Source organism: Natrix helvetica (assembly GCF_964273705.1).
Source record: "Natrix helvetica genome assembly, chromosome: 8".
Lineage (NCBI taxonomy): Eukaryota > Metazoa > Chordata > Lepidosauria > Squamata > Natricidae > Natrix > Natrix helvetica.
The window spans coordinates 23,265,743-23,288,862 of NC_138559.1; the positions used below are offsets into that span (position 1 = coordinate 23,265,743).

At 44.0% G+C, this 23,120-nt stretch overlaps 1 protein-coding gene across 1 annotated transcript in view; it reads right to left on the reverse strand.

Annotated features, from left to right (window-relative positions):
* The window catches only part of NCAPD3 (non-SMC condensin II complex subunit D3), a 41,681-nt gene that overhangs the window by 12,058 nt on the left and 6,503 nt on the right, over positions 1-23,120 (reverse strand). The window contains exons 8-24 of the mRNA XM_081960569.1: positions 21,414-21,541; positions 20,439-20,511; positions 19,831-19,956; positions 18,706-18,958; positions 18,129-18,191; positions 17,325-17,408; positions 16,410-16,483; positions 12,727-12,861; positions 11,137-11,357; positions 8,734-8,925; positions 7,789-7,886; positions 7,526-7,641; positions 7,001-7,108; positions 6,131-6,245; positions 5,919-6,026; positions 4,762-5,000; positions 3,980-4,059 (exon numbers count right to left, since the gene is read on the reverse strand). Of these exons, the coding sequence (XP_081816695.1) occupies positions 3,980-4,059; positions 4,762-5,000; positions 5,919-6,026; positions 6,131-6,245; positions 7,001-7,108; positions 7,526-7,641; positions 7,789-7,886; positions 8,734-8,925; positions 11,137-11,357; positions 12,727-12,861; positions 16,410-16,483; positions 17,325-17,408; positions 18,129-18,191; positions 18,706-18,958; positions 19,831-19,956; positions 20,439-20,511; positions 21,414-21,541 (2,213 nt within the window). The remainder of the gene's footprint in view (positions 1-3,979; positions 4,060-4,761; positions 5,001-5,918; positions 6,027-6,130; positions 6,246-7,000; positions 7,109-7,525; positions 7,642-7,788; positions 7,887-8,733; positions 8,926-11,136; positions 11,358-12,726; positions 12,862-16,409; positions 16,484-17,324; positions 17,409-18,128; positions 18,192-18,705; positions 18,959-19,830; positions 19,957-20,438; positions 20,512-21,413; positions 21,542-23,120) is intronic.

The following is a 23,120-nucleotide window of genomic DNA, read 5'->3' on the forward strand; positions in this document are numbered from 1 at the left end:
AGAAAAAGGCTCCTAGATCCCACCATCTGAAATTCTTTGGCATATGGGATCTGGAAGTTAAGCCTCTTCCACTGGAGAGAGTGGGACAGGCCCATGCCTGAGACGTGGAATTTAAATATCCTGGACCAGGGGTCACCAACCTTTCGGACTAAATTCATAACTCTAAATCCTACATATGATCTGCCTAATGACCGGCTGGGTGGGCGTGGTTAGATGGTCATGTGACTGGACAGGCGTGGCCAACTCAATGTCATTCATGTCAAGGGGCCCTCACCAACCTCCACTCACCCCTCCCCTCCCAGCCACTTCTCGCCTGCCCGTCCGGGCTCCTTAGGGCCTCCAACCCTATTATAGGCAGTCCTTCACTTATGTCCACAATCGAGCCCAAAATCTCCGTTGCTAAGTGAGACATTTGTTAAGTGGGGTTTGCCCCATTTTACGACTTTTCTTGCCTCGTTTGTTAAGTGAATCACTGCCGTTGAGAAAGTTTGTAGCTTGGTTGTTAAGTGAATCTGACTTCCCCGTTGACTTTGCTTGTCGTAAGGTCGCCAAAGGGGATCGCATGACCTCAGGACAAAGCAACCATCGTAAGTACGAGTCGGTTGCCAAGTGTCCAAATTTTGATCACATGATCACAAGGATGCCCCAAGGGTTATAACTGTGAAAAATGGTCATAAGTCCCTTTCTTCAGTGCCACCGTTGTAACTTTGAAAGGTCATTAAAAGAACTGCTGTATGTTGAGGACTTATTCTATTCTATTTTACCCTTTATTCCGATAATCTATTCTTTATTTTATTCTTTCCCTATTCTAGTCCATTCTATTCTGTTCATTCTTACCTCTTTCTATTCTATTCTATTCTATTCCACTCCACGTCCTATTCTATTCTTTCATTATTTTATTCGTCCCTTATTTAATAGAAAGAAGGACGAGGGGAGACATGATAGCAGTGTTCCAATATCTCAGGGGTTGCCACAAAGAAGAGGGAGTCAAACTATTCTCCAAGGCACCTGTGGACAGAACAAGAAACAATGGATGAAAACTAATCAAGGAGAGAAGCAACTTAGAACTGAGGAGAAACTTCCTGACAGTTAGAACAATGAATCAGTGGAACAGAAGTTGCCTCCAGAAGTTGTGAATGCCCCAACACTGGAAGTCTTTAAGAAGACGTTGGATAGCCATTTGTCTGAAACGGTATAGGGTTTCCTGCCTAGGCAGGGGGTTGGACTAGAAGACCTCCAAGTTCTCTTCCAAATCTGCTATTGTATTGTATTATTCTATTATATTCATTCTTTTCTCATTCTATTCTGTTCTATTCCACTTCACTCCACATCCTATTCTATTCTTTCGTTATTCTATTCCATTCCATTCCATTCCTTCTTTCCTCATTCCATTCCATATTCTGTTTTGTTCTACTTCAGTGCGCAAATTTGCTCCATCTGAACCACATGAGATATCAGAGAATGCACTGGACTCCAACATTACTGGACATTTGGATGTGAAAACCTGAAATATGTATATATTTAAACCTAGTTTGCTAGAATAGCAGCCACTTAATTTTTCCCACGAAACATCAACCAAGAGTCACAGACCCTTCTCTATCTTGAGGATGCCAGCCCAAAGCTAACAGGGGATGCCACCCAGTTGAGTGCCATCGAAGGAACAAAACCAGAGCTGTGTTGAAACCCGAGCCTCTCCTCTCCCCGTTCAGAGTCTCTTCCAATGATCGCCTTGATTAAAATGTCTTTTTAAAAAAAAACACCATACGGCTTGTTTCGGTGCCCTTCCCTTACCCAGCTCTCTTTAGCAAAAGCTTTCAGGGCTCATCCTACAATTTTCCTTCTAATTATAAACCAGCATAATTAAAGGGAGAAATAACTCCATAGAACAGTAAACACCGTCAGTAATTACAATGTTTGAGGTAATTAACTAGTCGCTCACGATAACTAAATCTTATTAAGAACGAGTCTACTTGCCTTGAGTCTAAACTCAGAACCTCAATATTTAGGGTCTCTTTTTTCTTTTAAAGAAAGAAAATGAATATTTTTTTCCCCTGTCCCCAGCCCAATATGTGGACTTTGACTGAAAAATATTCCCATTCCCAGCTGGTTTTAGATAAAGCACAGGTTAAGTTGCTCAGAGGAGAAGTTCATGGCTACAGAATTTAACCTACTGTATTTTTCAGAGTATATAACGCCCTGGAGTATAAGACACACCTTAGTTTTTTGGGGCGGAAAATAAGAAAGAAAAAATTCCACCTCCGCCTACCAGCTAGCGTCCTTAGCAAGCAGTGTGGCATATTAGTTTCCTGGTTGCGAGCGCACGCGCGGGGGAGTCCATACAAATTTGATTAAGGAGATGCTTAGAGGACGGATGCCACAAATGGCAGAAGACATGAGACTGTTTTGCTACTGGAAAGATACAGGTTGATAGATGGAAGTGTATAATTTAAAACTAGCTAGTCCCACCCACTGCCAAAGCAGAAGACCCTACACCAGTGATGGCTAAGCTTTTTGTCCTCATGTGCCGAAATTGTGTGTGCGTGAGAACACATGCGTGCATGCCCACACCCCCGATACAATGTGCCCTGCCCCCTGCACAGGCACGCACAACCCCCCGGGCACAGGCGCCCCATTTTGGGCCTAGCAGTTCCGCTTGACGCCTCCTGAAACCAAAACTGGGGTGTGAGGAGGGGGGACACCCTCCCTGCGCCTCCCACATGCGCAGCAGTGACCCGAAAACCAGCTGGCCGGTGGGAGGCGCGTGCGCATGTGTGGTGGAGCGGAGCTGGGCGACAGCTCAAGTGCCCACAGAGAGGGCTCTGTGTGCCACCTGTGGCACTTGTGCCATAGGTTTGCCATCATGGCCATACACCATTTCTGACAGATGGCAGTCCAGTCTCTTCTTGAAAGCTTCCAGTGATGAAGCTCCCACCACTCCTGAAGGCAACTTCTGTTCCGTTGGTTGATTTGTTCTCAGTGTCAGAAAATTCCTCCTTATTTCCAGGTTGAATATCTCCTTCGGGTGCTTTGGAAAATAGCTTGACCCCCTCCTCTCTGTGGCAGCCCCTTAAATATTGGAAGGCTGCTATCCTGTCTTCCCTGGTCCTTCTCTTCACTAGACTGGCCATGCCCAGTTCCTGCAATCGTTCTTCCTATTTGGGCATTCTTTTAAAAGTAGTGGCACGTGCCACGGTGGAAAATGCATTCTTCTCCTCTTTCTGTACACGGAATCCCGCAAGGACTCCGGAACCATCTTTTTTTTTTACTGTACTTTGATGCAAGTTTACACAATGGACTGAAAAGCCCTACAAGTAAGTTGCCTACTGTTTGTTTAAAGAACAATCCTGAGCATAAATAAAGCAGCGGGTATCAACGCCTCCTGCTTTTAAAGCAAACACCGCCAATCTAAACTAGATTTCAGCCGTGCGAAGGCGAACGATGTAACACTGTACTTCCCCCTGCTGGAAAGATATGGGACAATATCATCCCAAATTCAGACACTGTGGAGAAAGCAAGAGTTAGCTGCCTCCCTGTATCGCCATCCTTTTAGAAAAGTGTTTGCTTCTGGCTTAAGAATTCTTATTAGAAAAAGAGAGGAGAGGGGAGGGAAGGGAGGGGGAAGGAGAGGAGTAGGAAAGGGGGAGAGGAGGCAGAAAGGAAGGAGTTATACTGGTTTATGACTGTAATAGATATTTGACTTAATAAGAGAGTCTGCTTTCTCTTGCACCCTAATGCATGTAAGATTTAAGAAAATTGAAGAAAATTAAAGGAAGGAAGGAAAGAAAGATGAGAGGAAAGGGAGGGAAAGGAAAGGAGGAAAGAAGGAAAGGGGGAAGGAAGGAAGGGGAAAATAAAGGCCTATATTATAAAATTGCCTGAAGGACAAAAGGCTTAGATGGAATCTTCTCCCAGATTTTCTGAAGGAATGGAGACACCACCAAGTTTCAAACTCTACCAACTTCTGAAAGATCTTCCTTACCTGGCAATTTCTGGATTGGGATCGACCAGAACACTGACGAACCTGAAGAAGAGCGAGCCTTTCCATTTCACAAATTCTTCCTAATTAAACCAAAACAGCACAATTAGGTTCTTTGGATAGAAAATGTGGATACCATCTCCCTAATATATAGGGAGATAACTATATATATACCTATATATATATAGGTATTTCCCTGGCTCAGCTGATAAGGAGGAGAGCCTGTGGCTTAGTGGCTAAGACTCCTGCCTAATATGTAATACAGCCCAGGTTCAAATCCCAGTAAGAGTATGGCTAGCTGATGAGAGTTAAATAGCTTGAAATAGATCTATTCCAGTCTCCCTTTATTTCTTTGTCGGTAAAACATAAATGCGACACAAAAATGGTTTGTTGCTAAAGTGACTATCTGCGAAGGCTCCTGGATTGGAGCTGAAAGGCGAAAGCAGAAGCAGTATGCTCCGTCCATAATTGGGTAGACCAGGTTGCCCTGACAAAAAACACTTAGATCTTTCCCCTGGTGCAGCTGACAAAGGGAGGAGAGCCCGGGGCTTAGAGGTTAATATATCTACCTAATATGTACAGTAAGTAGCCTGGGTTGGAATCCCAAAAAGGTATGGCTAGCTGACGAGAGCTAAATCGTTTGAAATAGACGTATACTAGTCTCCCTTTATTTCTTTGTCGGTAAATATAAATTCAACACCCTGTGCTACATTTTCCTGAAAGCTGAGCTCGCCCGGTCTAGACAATGAAAAAGCTTAAATTCCACCCTTCTGCTTTCTCCTCACCTGCAAGAGATTTGTAAGGAGGATGAGAGTCTGTTTCCGTATGAATGGCTCTGGATCCTTCAGGCATATCGCGATGTCGGGAATATACCTGTCCACCATGGTGGTGTAGCGGACACAGAGGTCACACATCACAATCACCACATTGTTGCGGACGGCCACGTCCTTGGACACCTCCAGCTCGCGAGCCAAGGCCGCGATGCACTTCTTCGCCAGGTCCTCGTGCTGCAGGCAAAGCTTTCCTGTCATAAAAGGGAGCAGAAACGGATAAAAGTGGAAGAAAGATTCGAGGAGAAAGTTAGACAGTTAACAAAATTTGAATGATTATAAAAGAAGGTGAGATGAATGACGAATATAGAAGTAAAGGAAGAATTGGGAAAATATATAGAATATTAACTGAATTAGAAGAGCAGGCAAAAAGTTCTAAATTAATTTGGGAATCAGATATAGGAGAAATAAATGATAAAGATTGGAAAAATATTTGGGATGGAAGAGTATATAAGAATATGTCAGTTAGAGTTAAGGAAAATCGATATAAAGTGATATGGAGGTGATACCTAACACCACACAAATTAAATCAAATAGATGGTAAATATACAAATATTTGTTGGCAGTGCAAGAAAGAGGTTGGAACATATAAACATATGTGGTGGGTGCACAAAAAATATGGGACGGTGTTTAGAGAAATTAGAGCACTTTTGAATGTAAATTTAGATATGTCACTGAGAATTGCATTACTGTTGAGAGGGAAGGAGAGGAAAAGGAAGGAGAGGGGAAGGGAAGGAGAAGGAAGGGATGGAGAGGAGGATAAGGAGAGAAGAGAGGAGAAGGAAGGAGAGAAGAGGGGAGAGAAGGAAGGAGAGAGGAAAATGAAGGTGAGGGGAACATAAGGAGAGGAGAAGGAAGGAGAGGGAAGGAGAGGAGAGGGGAAGATGAGGAGAGAGGAGACAAGAGGGGAGAGGAGACACCAAACTCGGGATGTCAATTCCTATTGTCTTGCTTCTATTGTCTTCATTTCATCATGGACTCAGATGAAACGGAAACACAGAGGATAAAATTTTAAGATAGGCAAACATGCTGTGTCAATGGGTGCTAGGGGGGGAAAAAAAATAGAGAATATGGCAAGCCTTCTCCCCTCTCCCCCACCCCACCATGCCTACCCAGAGTAATGAATGCATGTGCTCGGACAGTAGAAGGCATCATGGACCCTCGGAATTGTGACAAGGGTTGAGATGCTGGGAGGTCCTCGTTCTCCGCAGAGCTGGACACTACAAAACAACACACACACACACACACCAAATAAGAAAGGACTTTGAAGTAGGAGACGGTTCCCTCTGCAAGGTGGCCATCCAAAGGAGGAAGAAGAGCTTACACTGTTCCATGTTGTCAGGACTAGCCAAGAGGGATTGGATCAACAAGAAGATGCGCTTGTCCACTTTGGCCGGACAGAGCTGTGCAATCTCACCCAAGGTGAAGAGGTGCCTCACCTGCCAAATGAAACAATGCCATAAACTAGAAAGAGAATCCTAAATTGATATTAAAATACTATTCGGCAAAAGTCTAACACGAACATGAATTTGAGCAAACTGCAAGAGACACTGGAGGACGGGGGGGGAGGGGGTGTCCACGAGGTTACAAAGAATTGGGCACAACATAGTGACTGAAGAACGGAGTGATGCGGTAGCCTAGTGGTGGAGCTCTCGCCTCACAATCAGGAGGCTGTTAGTTCGATCCATATTTCTCTCTCTCTGGGCAAAATGAGAATATATCTGCCGAACAAAACTCCGCATTGGCGTCAGGAAGGGCATCTGGCCATTAAAACGCTCTGATAGTTCCATTCAGTTGCCCAGACTCCACCCCGCAAGGGATTACGGGGTCGTTAAATGATGACGATGATTCGGTTCAGGGGTCGGCAAACTTAAACACTCAGAGAACCCTTTGGATCCGTTTCCCACAGAAAAGAAAATCGAACGGGGGTCGAAAAGCTCAATAAATCGTGTGCCGGCGGGTGTCGCACACTGGCAATTGTGACACATATCTGAGCGACAGGGAGCCGCAGCAGAGGGACGAAAGAGCCACACGCGGCTCCAGAGCTGCGGGTTGCCGACCGCTGATCCAGCTAATGGAGAGAAGGATTTGCCTTGACCAATCTTTCTACTAAGGCCTCCCTCGGTGGGCTGACTGAACCCCAAAATTGGATATTCAGAGTTTAACCACTCACAACCCCGCTGGTTTTATTTACCAAGATATCCTCTTGCAGCCGCTCCGTGCCAAATTCTTGGAGGACTATCTTTGAGATGTATTGCTCACAGGCCGCTAAAAGATCTCCGCATAGGTCGTTCAGCAGCTCCTGTTCAAACATGACACGGGGGGGGGGGGGGGTTGAGTAAATGTTTGCCGAGTTAAGGCAGCAACCTTCCCCAGGATCCCACTTCTTTGTGGCTAGGCGGATGGCTGTGTCTATGGCAGATTAAGTTATCCAGCCTCAGTCTTGGGAGATCTATCTAGGAACCATTTGCACTACTCAGGACACAGATAAACCTCCAAGGGCTTCAAGGACCCTCTAAAAGGATGCAAATGACCAGCTGTCTGCAAGGAGTATAAATCCTTCCATTCCCCACCGTCCTGTCAGAGCTGAGGAAGCTTCTTGGATGAGAAGCGAAACGTCTTCGAAAGAAAAAAAAGCAACAAAGTCCTGTTGCTTCCTGAGAAAAGGAGCCCTGGGACATAAAACCCGTCGTTTTGAAGAAGACTCATTGTGTCTCACCTGCATCTCCTTCGGGGCATCTGTGACGGCCTGGCTAAGCTTCTGCAGAGTTTCGATAGCTGAGCTGATCGCCTCCAAAGGACACTGGAAGTCCTGCAGCCAACATCTGAGATCATCTGCAAAAGAAGGCCAAACCCCCCCAGAGTAAATGGGTGTTGGGGCGCATAAACAGCCCTTCCCTCTCACCACAAAGAAGACAGCGTAAGAGAGACCGTTGCTTCCAGAAAAGTACCCTCCCAAATGACTGTCCAGTGTGCCCTCACTCATTAGCCTGCTCTGGGTGCTGCTGGGCAGGTGTCTGGCCACACTTCCAATCACGCTGAGGATGTGCACCATGGTCTCCAGGTTGGCTTCGGGCTGTCTGGGAAATGGAGAAGAATGAAGTGAGGATTGGCCACACTTCTCACCCATGAATGAAAGCAACTGGATTCACATGTTGCGCCATGGCTCATTTGATCCTGGGCCGTAAACCAATGGCTGGGGTCAACATGGCTAGGCCAGAGGTCCCCAAACTTGACAACTTCAGGATTTCGTGGACTTCAACTCCCAGAATTCTTCAGCCGGGCTTAGGAATTCTGGGAGTTGGGCCACAAGTCTTAAAGACCTGTAAAGTTAGCAACCACCTCTCTTAGAAGAATGAACTATTTTAGGAAATACTAGTGCTGATAACCTGGCATTGCCCTGGTATTTATTTATAGGGGGGGGGGGTGTGTGTGTGGAAATGTCCGGACCAAACGTAATTGCTAATGTTGGGTTTTACCCCTTACCAGAGAGAGACCCCTTGTGGAGTACTGTGAAGTCGTTACCATGGCAACTCCACTGCACTATAAGTAGAAGCCATTTTACGGCAGTACAGTAGAAGCCATTGTAAGGCACAACAGGCTGTATCTTAACAGAACACACACACACTGAGGGGTGTTAGGGGTGTCTTACCCCCACAGTATTTTTGTTCAGAGAGTAAGTCATCTGGGTACCATGTTTGGTTGAAATTGCTCGGCACGTTCCACAATTATGCTGGAACATACACCCACGCAGAGGGACCCATTTTTATATAGATAGATTAAAAAGACAGAATATAATATTTTCCCTAAAGGAGAAACATGTTTCTAAAGACAGAAACCTCAGGCAAAACCAGAAGAAGTACTTGATTCTCATATTTAACTCCAGCCATATGCTCACTCCCCACTTTTGTGCCAGGTTTCGCTCACCTGCTGATGCTGTCCCAGGCATCAATGATTTTGGAATAGTCCAACTTGGGCGAGGAACCAGCCACTTTCGCCAATAACATCCAAGCAGCTGCGGCACGCTCGGTTTCGGTATGGGAGATGACGCCGTTAATGAACGAAGAGGAGAATTTGTTCTTCTGAGCCAAAATGTGGAAAGCTTTGCTTAAATAGCGACTGAGAGAGAGAGAGAGAGAGAGAGAACAATCAATCATAAGGGGGGGAGGATTTTTTTGATTTGGTGGATGGAACGAGATTGAATTTTGCTGTTGCAAGAAAGCCAAACTCCATTAGCTGGCTGTTCATTTTGTCCAGAGAAACTGCAACCTTTTTTAAAAACTAAGATGCATGAAAAGAGGTTGATTAATGAAGCAAGCTTATTTTAATAAATCCTCTTGCACGTAAGTACTACCCATTCCCGACCCTAGAGGGCGATGCTCATCTCCATTTCAAAGCCAAAGAGCCAGCGCTGTCCGAAGATGTCTCCGTGGTCATGTGGCCGGCTTGACTAAACGCCGAAGGCGCACGGAACGCTGTTCCCTTCCCACCAAAGTGGCCCCTATTTTTCTGCTTGCATTTTTTACGTGCTTTCGAACTGCTAGGTTAGCAGAAGCTGGGACAAGTAACTGGGAGCTCACTCCGTTACGGGGCGCTAGGGATTCGAACCGCCGATCTTTCTGATCGACAAGCTCAGCGTCTTAACCAATGTGCCACCGCGTCCCTTAGAATGTAGTATTGCAACTCAAACTTCATTTGAATCTGATGGGCTAAAGGTTAACTTAAGCCTTCCATCTTTCCGAGGTCGGCAAAATGAGGACTCAAGTTGTTGTTGTTGTTGTTTTTTTTGGGGGGGGGGCAGATGGGAAATATGCCGATTCTGTAAACCGCTGAGAAGGGGTTGTAAAGTGCCATATAAGCCTTAGTGCTATTGCTAATGCATAGTATCCAAAGTTTAGGATTCACAAACTAGAACTCCAGCTGTTCATCTGCCCCACTGATGTCTGACTCTGAAGGCAGCTGATAACTGGCATACGGCCCTGGCCTCCTCTCTGCCTCCGACGCAGAGCCCTCATCAGAGCCTTCCCCAGACTCCAGGACTGGCCCAGGTTCCTCCCCAACTTCCTCACTGTCCAAATCTGCTCCCAGCTCTGTTGGTGGGCCACAACAACGTCAGAAGTTTCCTACACTTTTTTTTTTAATGACTAAGCACTATCTGGATTTAGTTTCTTCATCTTTCTCATGTGTCACCTGTGACCCGTTAATCTTCAAAAGTGTTTATTCCTCCGTGCCAAAACCTGTCTTCCTCCCGTATATATTTCCACTTGTCTCAAAATAGGACGAAAAATATGAAAATGATTCAGAAACCTCCCAAGCAATGTAAAAATTCCAAGTGTCTCATCCACGGGGCAAAATTAGGATTGGTGATGGTATCGTTATCCATCCTAACACAACATGTTCTATTTCAGAAGCTGTTACACGCTATTGACTAACAAACAGATGCTGTTTTTGATTCAGCATATGTTCCTGTCATTCCAGAAGTGGCACCTCACCCCTTATTTTGCTTCCTGTAAAATCTGAAGAAGAAAGAGAGAGAGAGACAGAGAGAGAGAGACACTTTGATTCCTAGCGTGGAAGAACAGTTTTAGAAGTGGATGGAGTTGGCGGAAATGGAAAAACTGACCTCTTTGATTAAAGAAAAGAACCACAGCCTTGACTATACACACTTTTGTTGGCAGGGTGATGTCTCTGCTTTTTAGTATGCTCTCTAGATTTGCTATTTGCCATTTTTGTATTTTGTATTGTAAATTTGTATTGTTAAGCAAATTATACACCCAGACAACACAATGTTTATTCAGCACTAAGAAATTGGGGAAAAAAATTCCTCAGCGGGAGAGGTAATTAAAAAAATATAAGACTGCACAGAAATGAATAGATTAAAGTTGGTAATTAAAGAGAAGAAAGATTAAGAGTATTATAAGATATGGGGGATGCTTTTATCATTGGATAGAAAATGAATGTAGGCAAAAAGAAATAGAAAACTGAGTAATTGGGGGCGGGAATGTAGAACTATAGGGGATTAATGGAATTAAAAGGTCACTGAAACGTAAATGTAAGATAAAAATACATTAAAAATGATGTAACTGTTAAATACGATGACACAAAAACTGTACCCAGGTGACACACTGTAAGATTAATGATGTAAGAGAAGTGATGGAAAAATAAAATAAAAAAAAACTTTTCAAAAAAATCACTAAGAAATGTATTTAATAGAAAATCATTTTTTTTTTAAAAAAAAGAGATATATATTTTTTCAAAAGCACCTTTGGGACATTGTGCGTAAGATTAGAGGGGAGGGTTCTCGGCGCAGGCAGTCGGAAGAGAACCTACCTCAGCTCTTGACTCTCTTTTGTGAGCAACGTAAGGAGATCCCAGGCCAGCACTTGGTCCTTCTCTTGATGGGTGAATTTATGGCAGGGCTTCATTTGCTGGAGCAAGAGATGATCCACGCACTCTAGGACTTTCTCCTGCACAGAGGTCTCGCAGTCCATAACGACGGGGATCACTCCCATCAGCCAGGCCTTCTGCATCAGCAGGTTCTTCGGTTGCGACTGTAAGAGGAGGAGACGTTGGTTAGAAAGCTCGGCTGGGCCAATCGGATTGAGTTTGTTTTGATGTTAGGAAATTTGTATGGCCGCACATGGTGACTCATGCTGAGATTTAACAGATTACCTGAGTTGGAAGGAACCTTGAAGGCCATCTAGTCCAACCCCCCCCCCCAACCAAGCAGGAGACCCAACACCGTTTCTGACAGATGGCAGTCCAGTCTCTTCTTGAAAGCCTCCAGTGAAGAAGCTCCCACAACTTCTGAAGGCAACTTCTGTTCCATTGGTTGATGGTTCTCACTGTCAGAAAAAGTTCCTCCTTATTTCCAGTTTGAATCTCTCCTTGGTCAATTTCCATCCATTATTCCTTGTCTGGCCTTCAGATGCTTTGTAGAATAGCTTGACCCCCTCCTCTCTGTGGCAGCCCTTCAAATATTGGAAGACTGCTATCCTGTCTCCCCTGGTCCTTCTCTTCACTAGACTAGCCAGGCCCAGTTCCTGCAACTGTTCATCGTATGTTTTAGCCTCCAGTCCCATAATCATCTTGGTTGCTCTTCTCTGCACTCTTTCTAGAGCCGTGATGGTGAACCTATGGCCCATGTGCCACAGGTGGCACGCAGAGCCATATTTGCCGGCACACCAGCCCTCAGCTCCGGTGCGCATGCATGCGCCAGCCAGCTGATTTTCGGCCTTCCAGAGGGCCAGAGGAGACCATTTTCACCCTCCCCAGGCTTCCCCACGCACGGATGTGTGTGTGTCATGCACGCATGCGCAGGTGGGGGGGGGGATGCATTCCATTGTCGGTCTCCAGCACAATTTTGGCACACCTTTACAAAAAGGTTAGCCGTCGCTGTTCTTCTTGATAGTCACGATGGATGAGTCCAAGGGCTCCTCTAATCCACAAACCAGAAGCGTATAGAACTACAGCAGGAAGTGTCTCTTCTTAGACCAGTGTTGAGTCATACATCTCTGGGAGCCAGAACCATTAGAAGCAGAAGTCATCAATAGTATGGATTAACGGATCGATTCATTCGTTCAATTTATATTTGATAGGGGTGGTGTAAGGTCTCCTGCCTTGAGCAGAGGGTTGGACTAGAGGACCTCTGATGTCCCTTCCAACCCAGATTCTATGTTCTAAAAGGCTGCCAACCTCGTATCTATGACCTTGGGTAGGGCAAAAGTTCAAAATAAAGTTTAAATATGAAACACGTAAAGAAAGTAAAAACATACAGTAGCTGAAGTACCTTAAAGACGCCTTCAACAGAGCTAGGAAAGGGGCTCCATAAAACACCTTGGGCCTCAAACCCCAAGGATTTAGTATAATTTCCTATGATTTGGGGAAGGCTAAGAAGGGGGTCAAAAGGTGCCACGTTACCTGTAAGAGCTCCGTAATAGACTGCAGAGCTAACTTCCTCACGGAGATCGCTGGATCACGACAACGATCCTGGATGGTGGACAGGTCTTCTGAGGTAGACGGGACCACCATGTGCTTCAAAATGCTGGTCAACACCTGGCCATCCAACAAGAGGGAAAGAGATAAATATGGTAAGTTTTTCCCAGCTCTATCTATCTATCTATCTATCTATCTATCTATCCATCCATCCATCCATCTATCCATCTATCTATCCATCCATCCAGTCTGTCTATCCATCTATCTCCTATCTATCTAGTCTGTCTGTCTGTCTGTCTGTCTATCTCCTATCTATCTATCTATTTATCTATCTATCTATCTATCTATCTATCTATCTATCTATCTATCTATCTATCTATCTATCATCTATCATCTATCTCCTATCTATCTAGTCCGTCTGTCTGCCTATCTCCTATCATCCTACAGATGACTTAACTCTATGGAAAAAAACACTGTGGGGGTGACAGCCCTAACCCCCTTGGTGTGTGTGTTGTTAAGATACAGCATGTTGTGCCTTAAAGTGGTTTCTACTGTACTGCCGTAAAATGGCTTTTACTGTACAGCGCTGAGAAGTTTCCATGGTAACGGCTTCACAGTACTCCAAAAGGGGGCTTGCTGATATATAATTCTGCAGCCATTATAATGGCCACCTCTTTTTCTTGCCAATTGTGGAGAGGGCTGCATCGACCATAAATAAACTACCGAAATCTACAATATTCATGGAAAACAGGATTTTGTGCCATTTTTTTGCATTCAGGTGGGTGCTGATTCATTATCTCGCCATCCAAATTAATTATGCTCCTATAAATACTCCAAACACGGGGAGGGTTTAAATGTTGAAAAGTGATTTATTCAAGCTTACATTTTTCATTACCTAGTAATAAATCTCTCGGCAGGAGAGCAAGTACTTGCCTAAGTTAAGGTCACGTTTCCCCCCCCCTCCCCCATCGTTTTTCACTCACTGTCACATTCAGGGAGGGGAATTCTCGATATAGATAGAGAACAATTGGGCTGATTTAGACAGAAGGCCCATGAGGAACGGCGGTTATGAATTTATACACCTTTAGTTGCAAATTAAGAAGTAAACAAAGAGGAGGCAGAGGGAAGAAGGGTGGCAGCAATGAACATCTGCATTTTGCAGAGATTTCAGATTTATTCTCTAGCAGGTGACGGAACAGCTGGCTTCAAATGTTAGCCATTAACTCTGCTCAATGGCAGCTGAAGCCAGAATATTGCAGGGGTAAAAAATAAAATGGAGTGGCATCACAACCCCTGAACTGAGATACTTGCCTCCAATTGATGGACCGAGGGAGCACAAAGAGATACGTGGCTAGTAAAATCAATGAAAAATTGTAGCTGCAATGGGGCGATGATGGCCCAGAGACCAGGAGACGGGGGAGTTCTAGTCCCACCCTTAGGCAGGAATCAATGAAAAATTGTAGCTATAATGGCACAGTGGGTTGGGTTCAGCAAACCAACCCCATCCTTGTGTGTCCAATCACACTTGGTCAATAAAAATTTCTATTCTGTTCTGTTCTATTCCATTCCCTTCTCTTCTCTATTTACTGTATTTATTCTATTCCATTCATTGTTCTGTTCTACTATATTCTTTTTCTATTCCATTCCATTCTCTATTCCATTCCCTTCTCTTCTCTATTTACTGTATTTATTCTATTCCATTCATTGTTCTGTTCTACTATATTCTTTTTCTATTCCATTCCCTTCTCTTCTCTATTTACTATATTTATTCCATTCCATTCCATTCATTGTTCTGTTCTACTATATTCTTTTTCTATTCCATTCCATTCTCTATTCCATTCCCTTCTCTTCTCTATTTACTGTATTTATTCCATTCCATTCATTGTTCTGTTCTACTATATTCTTTTTCTATTCCATTCCCTTCTCTTCTCTATTTACTATATTTATTCCGTTCCATTCCATTCATTGTTCTGTTCTACTATATTCTTTTTCTATTCCATTCCATTCTCTATTCCATTCCCTTCTCTATTTACTATATTTATTCCATTCCATTCATTGTTCTGTTCTACTATATTCTTTTTCTATTCCATTCCATTCTCTATTCCATTCCCTTCTCTTCTCTATTTACTGTATTTATTCCATTCCATTCATTGTTCTGTTCTACTATATTCTTTTTCTATTCCATTCCCTTCTCTTCTCTATTTACTATATTTATTCCGTTCCATTCCATTCATTGTTCTGTTCTACTATATTCTTTTTCTATTCCATTCCATTCTCTATTCCATTCCCTTCTCTATTTACTATATTTATTCCATTCCATTCATTGTTCTGTTCTACTATATTCTTTTTCTATTCCATTCCATTCTCTATTCCATTCCCTTCTGTATTTACTATATTTATTCTATTCCATTCATTGTTCTGTTCTACTATATTCTTTTTCTATTCCATTCCATTCTCTATTCCATTCCCTTCTCTTCTCTATTTACTGTATTTATTCTATTCCATTCATTGTTCTGTTCTACTATATTCTTTTTCTATTCCATTCCATTCTCTATTCCATTCCCTTCTCTTCTCTATTTACTGTATTTATTCTATTCCATTCATTGTTCTGTTCTATTCCATTCCCTTCTCTTCTCTATTTACTATATTTATTCCGTTCCATTCCATTCATTGTTCTGTTCTACTATATTCTTTTTCTATTCCATTCCATTCTCTATTCCATTCCCTTCTCTTCTCTATTTACTATATTTATTCCATTCCATTCATTGTTCTGTTCTACTATATTCTTTTTCTATTCCATTCCCTTCTCTTCTCTATTTACTATATTTATTCCGTTCCATTCCATTCATTGTTCTGTTCTACTATATTCTTTTTCTATTCCATTCCATTCTCTATTCCATTCCCTTCTGTATTTACTATATTTATTCCATTCCATTCATTGTTCTGTTCTACTATATTCTTTTTCTATTCCATTCCATTCTCTATTCCATTCCCTTCTCTTCTCTATTTACTATATTTATTCCATTCCATTCATTGTTCTGTTCTACTATTAGGCCTGGCCTGTTAATTTTATTTAATTTTTTAAATGTTATTGTCATATTAATTTGGTTTGGTTTTTTGGATATTTATTTTTCCTTTTAACTTTTGTGATATGTGTTTTTTAATGTTGTACGCCGCCTTAAGTCCTTTGGGGGAAGGGCGGCATATAAATCCAATAAAACTAAACTAACTAAACTACTATATTCTTTTTCTATTCCATTCCATTCTCTATTCCATTCCCTTGTCTTCTCTATTTACTATATTTATTCTATTCCATTCATTGTTCTGTTCTACTATATTCTTTTTCTATTCCATTCCATTCTCTATTTCATTTCCTTGTCTTCTCTATTTACTATATTTATTCTATTCTATTCTATTCTATTCCATATTCTATTCTAAATTCCATTCCATTCTATTCTAATTCTATTCTATTCCATTCTAAATTCTATTCCTATTCCTATTCTATTCTATTCCATTTATTCTGCCTCTCTGCCACAATGGCTGCTGTTAAACCACAGGAATCATGTAAAAATTGTACCCTCCTGCATGCTTTTATGTTCTGTTATACAAAGTTACTTTTAAAGAACCCTGATCGGCCTGGACAGGAGCAGAAGAGGTGAGATACTTACCTGGAGGGCTGATTTCCTCACATTGGTCTTCTCGTCTACCGCTCTCTGCCTAAGGATGGCCATTATTTCTTTTCCTGTTGAATGGGGGGGGGGGGGGGATGGAGATGTCTCAAAACTGCCATGTGCTCAACTGAGCATCAGAAGCATTTAACGTTTACTCACAGGGTGGGCGACTTCCAGCCCTGGAAGTCCAATTGTCAGGCTTCCGAAAGATGCCCTAATTCATTCATGAGCCTCGACCCAAGTTTCAAAAGAAATCCAGTCATTTATTAGGAACACCATTTCGGCAACACCCTACTGCAGTCAGATCTGACCTCGTTTTAATTATGGCTGAACTTTGCCCTTGGTTTCTTCCCTCCCCTCAGTCTGTGTCATAAATCACAGGTCACCTTTGGGACAACATTCCCTCATCTTTTTCAGACCGTTTCTTCCTAAATTCCCCGTTCCCCCTTTCCTGATGTTCTTTTGTTTCCTGTAAACCCAAATTAAAGCGCATTAAAATGATCGTCTCCCTCAAGGAAGGAGAGGGAAAGAAGAAAGGGAAAAGGAGAGGAAGTAAGGGAAGGGTAGTAAGAGTAGGAGAGTGGGTAGGAAGGGGAAGAAGAGAGGAGGAGTGGGGGAGAGGGAGGGGAAAAAGAAAAGAGAAAGGAGAGGAGGAAAAAGGAAGGGAGAGAAGGGAGTTTGGGAGGATGGTAGAAGTAGTAGGGTTGTTATCAAATAAGATTTTTAATTTTTTAAATGAATAGTGATAAATGTTAAAGGATAACATATAAATATCAATAGCTCTTACGAGAATGTATATTTGTAAATGAGCAAGAAAAATAAAACTTAAAAGAAAAGTTATTGTCTTCCTCCTTCTCTCTTTCTTTAAAGACCATACGGGAAAAGAGACACCCCGTTTTAAAACCGGCATACCGTCAAACTCGGGGGCGTCCCGTTCGTGGGTCACTTCGATGGTTTTGAAGGTGGGGAATGTCTTCAGCTGATGGCTGGTTCGACCTTTAAAAGAAGCCCCCTCAATAAGTTATTTCAGAAAACCGCGGAATCGAGGCAAGGAGTTTTATAGCTCACAGGAGTAGGGAGGGATTACCCAACTGGGGGAAAATTCTCAAAAAGGTGTAGGCACAAATATGAGGCCGCAGCCTCAGAAAGACAACCAATGTTGTGTTTATTCCGCTGTTGTTCTGACCTAGGCTTCCCAAGAGCCTGAAGCAGACTTCTTGTCCCGACAAAAGCTTCTTTTATTGACTGTGAATTCTGCTCATTCACATCCAGCAAAGTCTTTCAAGGGAGGATTTACAGTCACAAACCTTATCTGGTTTGGGAGGATTTACAGGCACAGACCTAATCTGGCTTGGGAGGATTTAAATCAGACCTAATCTGGCTTGGGAGGATTTACAGTCACAGACCTAATCTGGCTTGGGAGGATTTACAGGCACAGACCCAATCTGGTTTGGGAGGATTTACAGTCACAGACCTAATCTATCTTGGGAGGATTTACACTCACAAACCTAATCTGTTTTGGGAGGATTTACAGTCACAGACCTTATCTAGCTTGGGAGGATTTACAATCACAGACCTAATCTGGTTTGGGAGGATTTACAGTCACAGACCTAATCTGGCTTGGGAGGATTTACAGTCACAAACCTAATCTGGCTTGGAGAGCTGCTAGGCGGATATCTACAAAACGTAGCTAGACCCCTGGTGTAAACTACTTACCTTCCACATTGGTTAGGAAAGTTTCAGCAGGGATGTTTGAATCCATGACCGAAGAGCAAGCAGCTGCAGAGGAAAAGAAATGAAAAGGATGAGTTACTCTTTTTTACTTGTGAATTTCACGCCCGAGGAAATATGCTGACTCTATAAACCGCTTAAAGAGAGCTGTAAAGCACTGTGAAGCGGTATATAAGTGTAAGTGCTATTGCTACTCTCCTTCCTTCCCTCCCCAACTTCCTTCCCTCTTTCTTTCTTCACTCTCCTTCCTTTCTTCCTCCTTTCCTAACTCACTCCTTTCCTCCTTTCCTCACCTTCTTTCCTTCCTTCCCTCCCTAACTCCCTTCCCTTCCAGGGTTTAGAATGCAGTACTGCAGGCAGACTCTGCTCAATTCTGAGTGGCTCCACGTTGACTCAGCCTTCCATCCCTCCGAGGTGGGTAAAATGAGGACCCAGATTCTTGGGGGCAAGAGTAAACTCTGTAAACCGCTTAGAGAGGGCTGGAAAGCACTGTGAAGCGGTATACAAGTCTAGGTGCTACTGCTATCTGCGTAACGGTGATCTTTTGAGGGCTCACACTTACTGCCATGCAACAGCTCTTGAATATCCTGTACGTTTGCCACAACTTTGTTTTCCAGGCACTGAGCAAAGATTGACAGGGCTTTGCTGCGAACGGTGGGCACTTTGTCCGAACAGCGGCCGAAGATCATGACCTGAACCAGGAATTTGTGTTTCAGAAACACCTGCTCCTCTTCGGCCAAAACGACATCCTGAACCCTCTCTGGATGTTCTAACAAAGCCAAGGCCACATCAAGTGCAAATACCCTGTAGGAAATCTGTTACGGAAGGAAATGATAAGCATATTAGCAACAGCGATAGCACTTATATACCGCTTCACAGTGCTTTTGCAGCCCTCTCTAAGCAGTTTACAAAGTCAGCCTCTTGCCCCCAACAATCTGGGTCCTCATTTTACCCACCTCGGAAGGATGGAAGGCTGACTCAATCCTTCCCTCTCTCCTTCCCTCTTTCCTTCCTTCCTTCCCTCCCTCTTTTTCCTTCCTTCCTTCCTTCCCAGTGGTTAGAATACAGTATTGCAAGTGAACTCTGCCGACTCCCAGAGGCTTGATCCTGATTGGCTCAAGGTTGACTCAGCCTTCCTTCCTTCCGAGGTGGGTAAAATGAGGACCCAGATTGTTGGGGGCAAATATGCTGACTCTGTAAACTGCTTAGAGAGGGCAGTAAAGCGATATATAAATCTAAGTGCTATTGCTATTTTTTCCCCTTCCTTCCTTCCTTCTTTCCCTCCCTCCCTGTGGTTAGAATGTAATATTGCAAGCTAATTTTCCCAATTGCCAGGAATTTGATTCTGACCGGCTCAAGGTTGACTCAGCCTCCCATCCTTCCAAGGTGGGTAAAATGAGGAGCCAGATTGTTGGGGGCAAATATGCTGACTCAGCAAACCGTTTAGAGAGGGCTGTAAAGCGATATATAAATCTAAGTGCTATTGCTTTATGCACTGGCCCGCTGCTGGTGTGGCCCGGTTCCGAATAGGTCACAACCTGGTAGTAGCTGTGGCTTGGAGACCCCTGACAAAGCAGAGGGGGCCATCAGTTAAAGGATAAATTCTGTCACCTGCCGAATCCACTCTGGTAACATTTTGACTGTCTCGGAAGGGGTTGGAAATTCCAAAATGTGTTCATTTCCTCACCTTGTTATTGCGTGAGTATCCATACAGCCAAGCAATGAATCGGGCATGCTCAGCGCAAGGGAGTTTGTAAAGCAACTGTGACAGAGACAAGGCTGCGTAGGTCCGATATTCGGATTTATCCGGAACCTGGAATGAAAAGGAATAAAGGGAGCAATCAAATTTAGCTGAAGGTCTGATGTTCCATCGCAGTGACCTCAATACAGAGCTGGTTACTGGACGTTGGCACTTGGATTTCCGCTACAACCGATTCACGGAAGAGGATCATTTACTCCAAGTCCGCGATGGCGAAACTATGGCACGGATGCCACAGGGGGCACGCGAAGCCATATTCGGTTTCACGCCAGCCGTCAGCTCCGGTTGGGGCTGTTTTTCACCCGGCCCAGGCTCCAGGAAAGCCTCCAGAGCCTGGGAAGGGTGCGCGCGCAGTTCGGTGGGGAGATTGTGTGGGCACGCGTGCGCGAATTTTGGCAGGCCGTAAGAAAAAGCTTCTCCATCACTACTCCAAGTCATCGGTTCTCAGTTGACCGCCGTTGTTCTGAAAATTCGTCTCCATTCCTGCCCCCCCACCAAACGCACCGGTTCATCGAAAGGTAAGAAACACACCTCACCTTGACACAAATATGCTGCAGCAAGATCCTCAGTACAGGGAAGGCCACATCTTTCAGGTCTTCAGTCAGAGAGCTAAATAGGAGATATGCAAATAGAGGTAGTCCTCGACTTACGACCATTCAGAGTTACGACGACACTGAAAAAAGGGACTCATGGATGCCTTTCACATGTCCCTTGCAGCCTTCCTCGTGGTCACGTGATCGAAATGCAGACGCTTGGCAACTGTTCATATTTATGACGGTTGCGGCGTCCCGGGGTCATGTGATTCCCCCCCGCGACCAAGCCAAGTCAATGGGGAAGAGATTCACTTAACAACCGTGTTGCTAACTGAACCAACTCAATGACGCACTGAACAACGGTGGCAAGAAACTTTCTGAGGCTAAGCGAAACATTTTTTTTTAAAGTGAGCTTTGCTCCATTTTAACACCTTTTCTTGCCACAGTTGTGACAAATACATCAAGATGTATTTAGAGCAGGGGTGTCCAAACTTGGGAACTTTAAGACTTGTGGACTTCAACTCCCAGAATTCTGGGGAATTCTGGGAGTTGAAGTCCACAAGTCTTAAAGTTCCCAAGTTTGGACACCCCTGATTTAGAGGTATCAAGCGATATATTTCTGAATAGCTTTTATCCCAGAGCTATAATTGCACTCAACAATGAACTAAAGGGCCACCATCAGTGAGCTGTTGGACAGCACAACTTGGTCTGTTGTGTGGATGCTTGGGTGGTTTAGGGGGCAGGGGATTTTTGGGTGGGTGGGGGTTAGGGTTTGGGGATTGTTATGTGTGTTATGCCTGGTCTCTGGGTGTCCTGTGAATTTCGTTGTATGTGTATACTGTGTACATACGTACAATGGCAATGAAGTCAAGTCAAGTAAGTAAGTAAGGGATGGGGTGGGTGGGATATCGACCATTTCCCAAAAAAGGGGTCCTGCAGAGATGCAGAAGAACTGAAAGCAGGCAGGTGAGGTTTTACCTGAGGAACTTGAGGGCCAATTTCCTTGCGTCGATGAGCTGAGAAGGGATGGGAAGGGAGACGCCGCCTTCTTTCCCTGGCAGCATCAGGATGACCTTGAGAAGTTGATAGAACACTTGGCGCAAAGTCTAGGGAAGGAAAAAATATGAGAGTACGGAGTTAACAAAAGTGCGTCTTGTCAAGGCGATGGTTTTCCCAGTTGCAATGGATGGCTGTGAAGGTTGGGCCATAAGGAAGGCAGAGCATCAAAGAATGGAGGCCTTTGAACTCTGGTGCTGGAGAAGACGCCTGCGAGTCCCTTGGAGTGCAAGAAGATCCAACCGGTCAGTCCTAGAGGAGATCAACCCTGACTGCTCTTTAGAAGGCCGGATCCTGAAGAGGAAACTCAAATCCTTTGGCCACCTAATGAGAAGGAAGGACTCCCTGAAGAAGAGCCTCACGCTGGGAAAGATGGAGGGCAAAAGAAGAAGAAAGGGACGACAGAGGAGGAGGTGGCTGGATGGAGTCACTGAAGCAGTCGGCGTGAGCTTAAATGGACTCCAGAGGATGGTAGAGGACAGGAAGGCCTGGAGGAACGTTGTCCATGGGGTCGCGATGGGTCGGACTTCGCAACTAACAACGAAAGTCCCACTTATCTCAGTTAAATTAGCAGCTTTGCTACAAGAGTCACCTTCTACATTTAGACACTTTTGCCCCGAATGATTGAGATTTTTTTGACCTACAGACCGAGGACAAAAAAAACACTATCTGTTTTATTTAGCCTATTTCAGAAAGCTCTGCATAACAGGTTTCGGTTGGCATGCTATGCCTCTTTCACTTTTTTTGAGCAAAAAACAAACAAACAGGGGGGAAAAGAGAAAAACACGATTATTTCTAGCCCTGTTCTTGTTCAATGTCCCCATTCCTAAACCAATGTTCTCCCCGGGGGGGAATTTGTGCGGGAAGTCCAAGGAAAGAATTTTGGGAAGGTTTGCTTAAGTCAAAAGATCAAAAAAAAAATGCCTCTGGAGAATCAGCACCATTTCCCTGTTTGTAAAACACCCACAAGCCAAGTATGTGCAGCAGTATTAAAGCTCCATCTAGCAGGGAAACCGAAGAATTGTTGGTAGGAGTTTTGGCTTGGAAAGAGACTGAAAAAATTGGCCAAAAAAATTAAATCATTTCCACATACCGTATTTTTCGGAGTAATAAAACTCACCAAGATTTTGAAGAGACAAATAAAAAAAAAAGTTTTCGCACTTCAGACCTTCTAAAAAAGGCCCGTTGTTCGCGAAAACTGGCCTGTTTTTTGTCCCCCCCCAAAAAAAGGCATGCGTAGCCTTTAGGAGCCTTGTGGAATGCTCCTGGGGGCTGGGTGGGGAAGCAAAAAACAGACAATTTTTCGCTTATTTTTGCTTTCCCCAGCCCCCAGGAGCACTCTGGAAGCCTCCTACATGGCCATTTTTGCAAAGGAGGCGGGGTTTTGGGAGGCCAAAAATGCTGCATTCAGTGTATAAGTCGCACCTAGATTTTCATCCTCTTTTTTGAGGGAAAAAGGTACGTCTTATACGCTGAAAAATACAGTACCTGCTTCCCTGATAATCCCAGACATCAGATTTTATTGTGTGTGTGTGTGGGGGGGGGGGGATAGATGAAGGGCAGGAGGTCCAACATCAAACAAACTCTCTTCAGATTTAGTAGGGTTCTCTCTACTGGGTCACCTTTCAG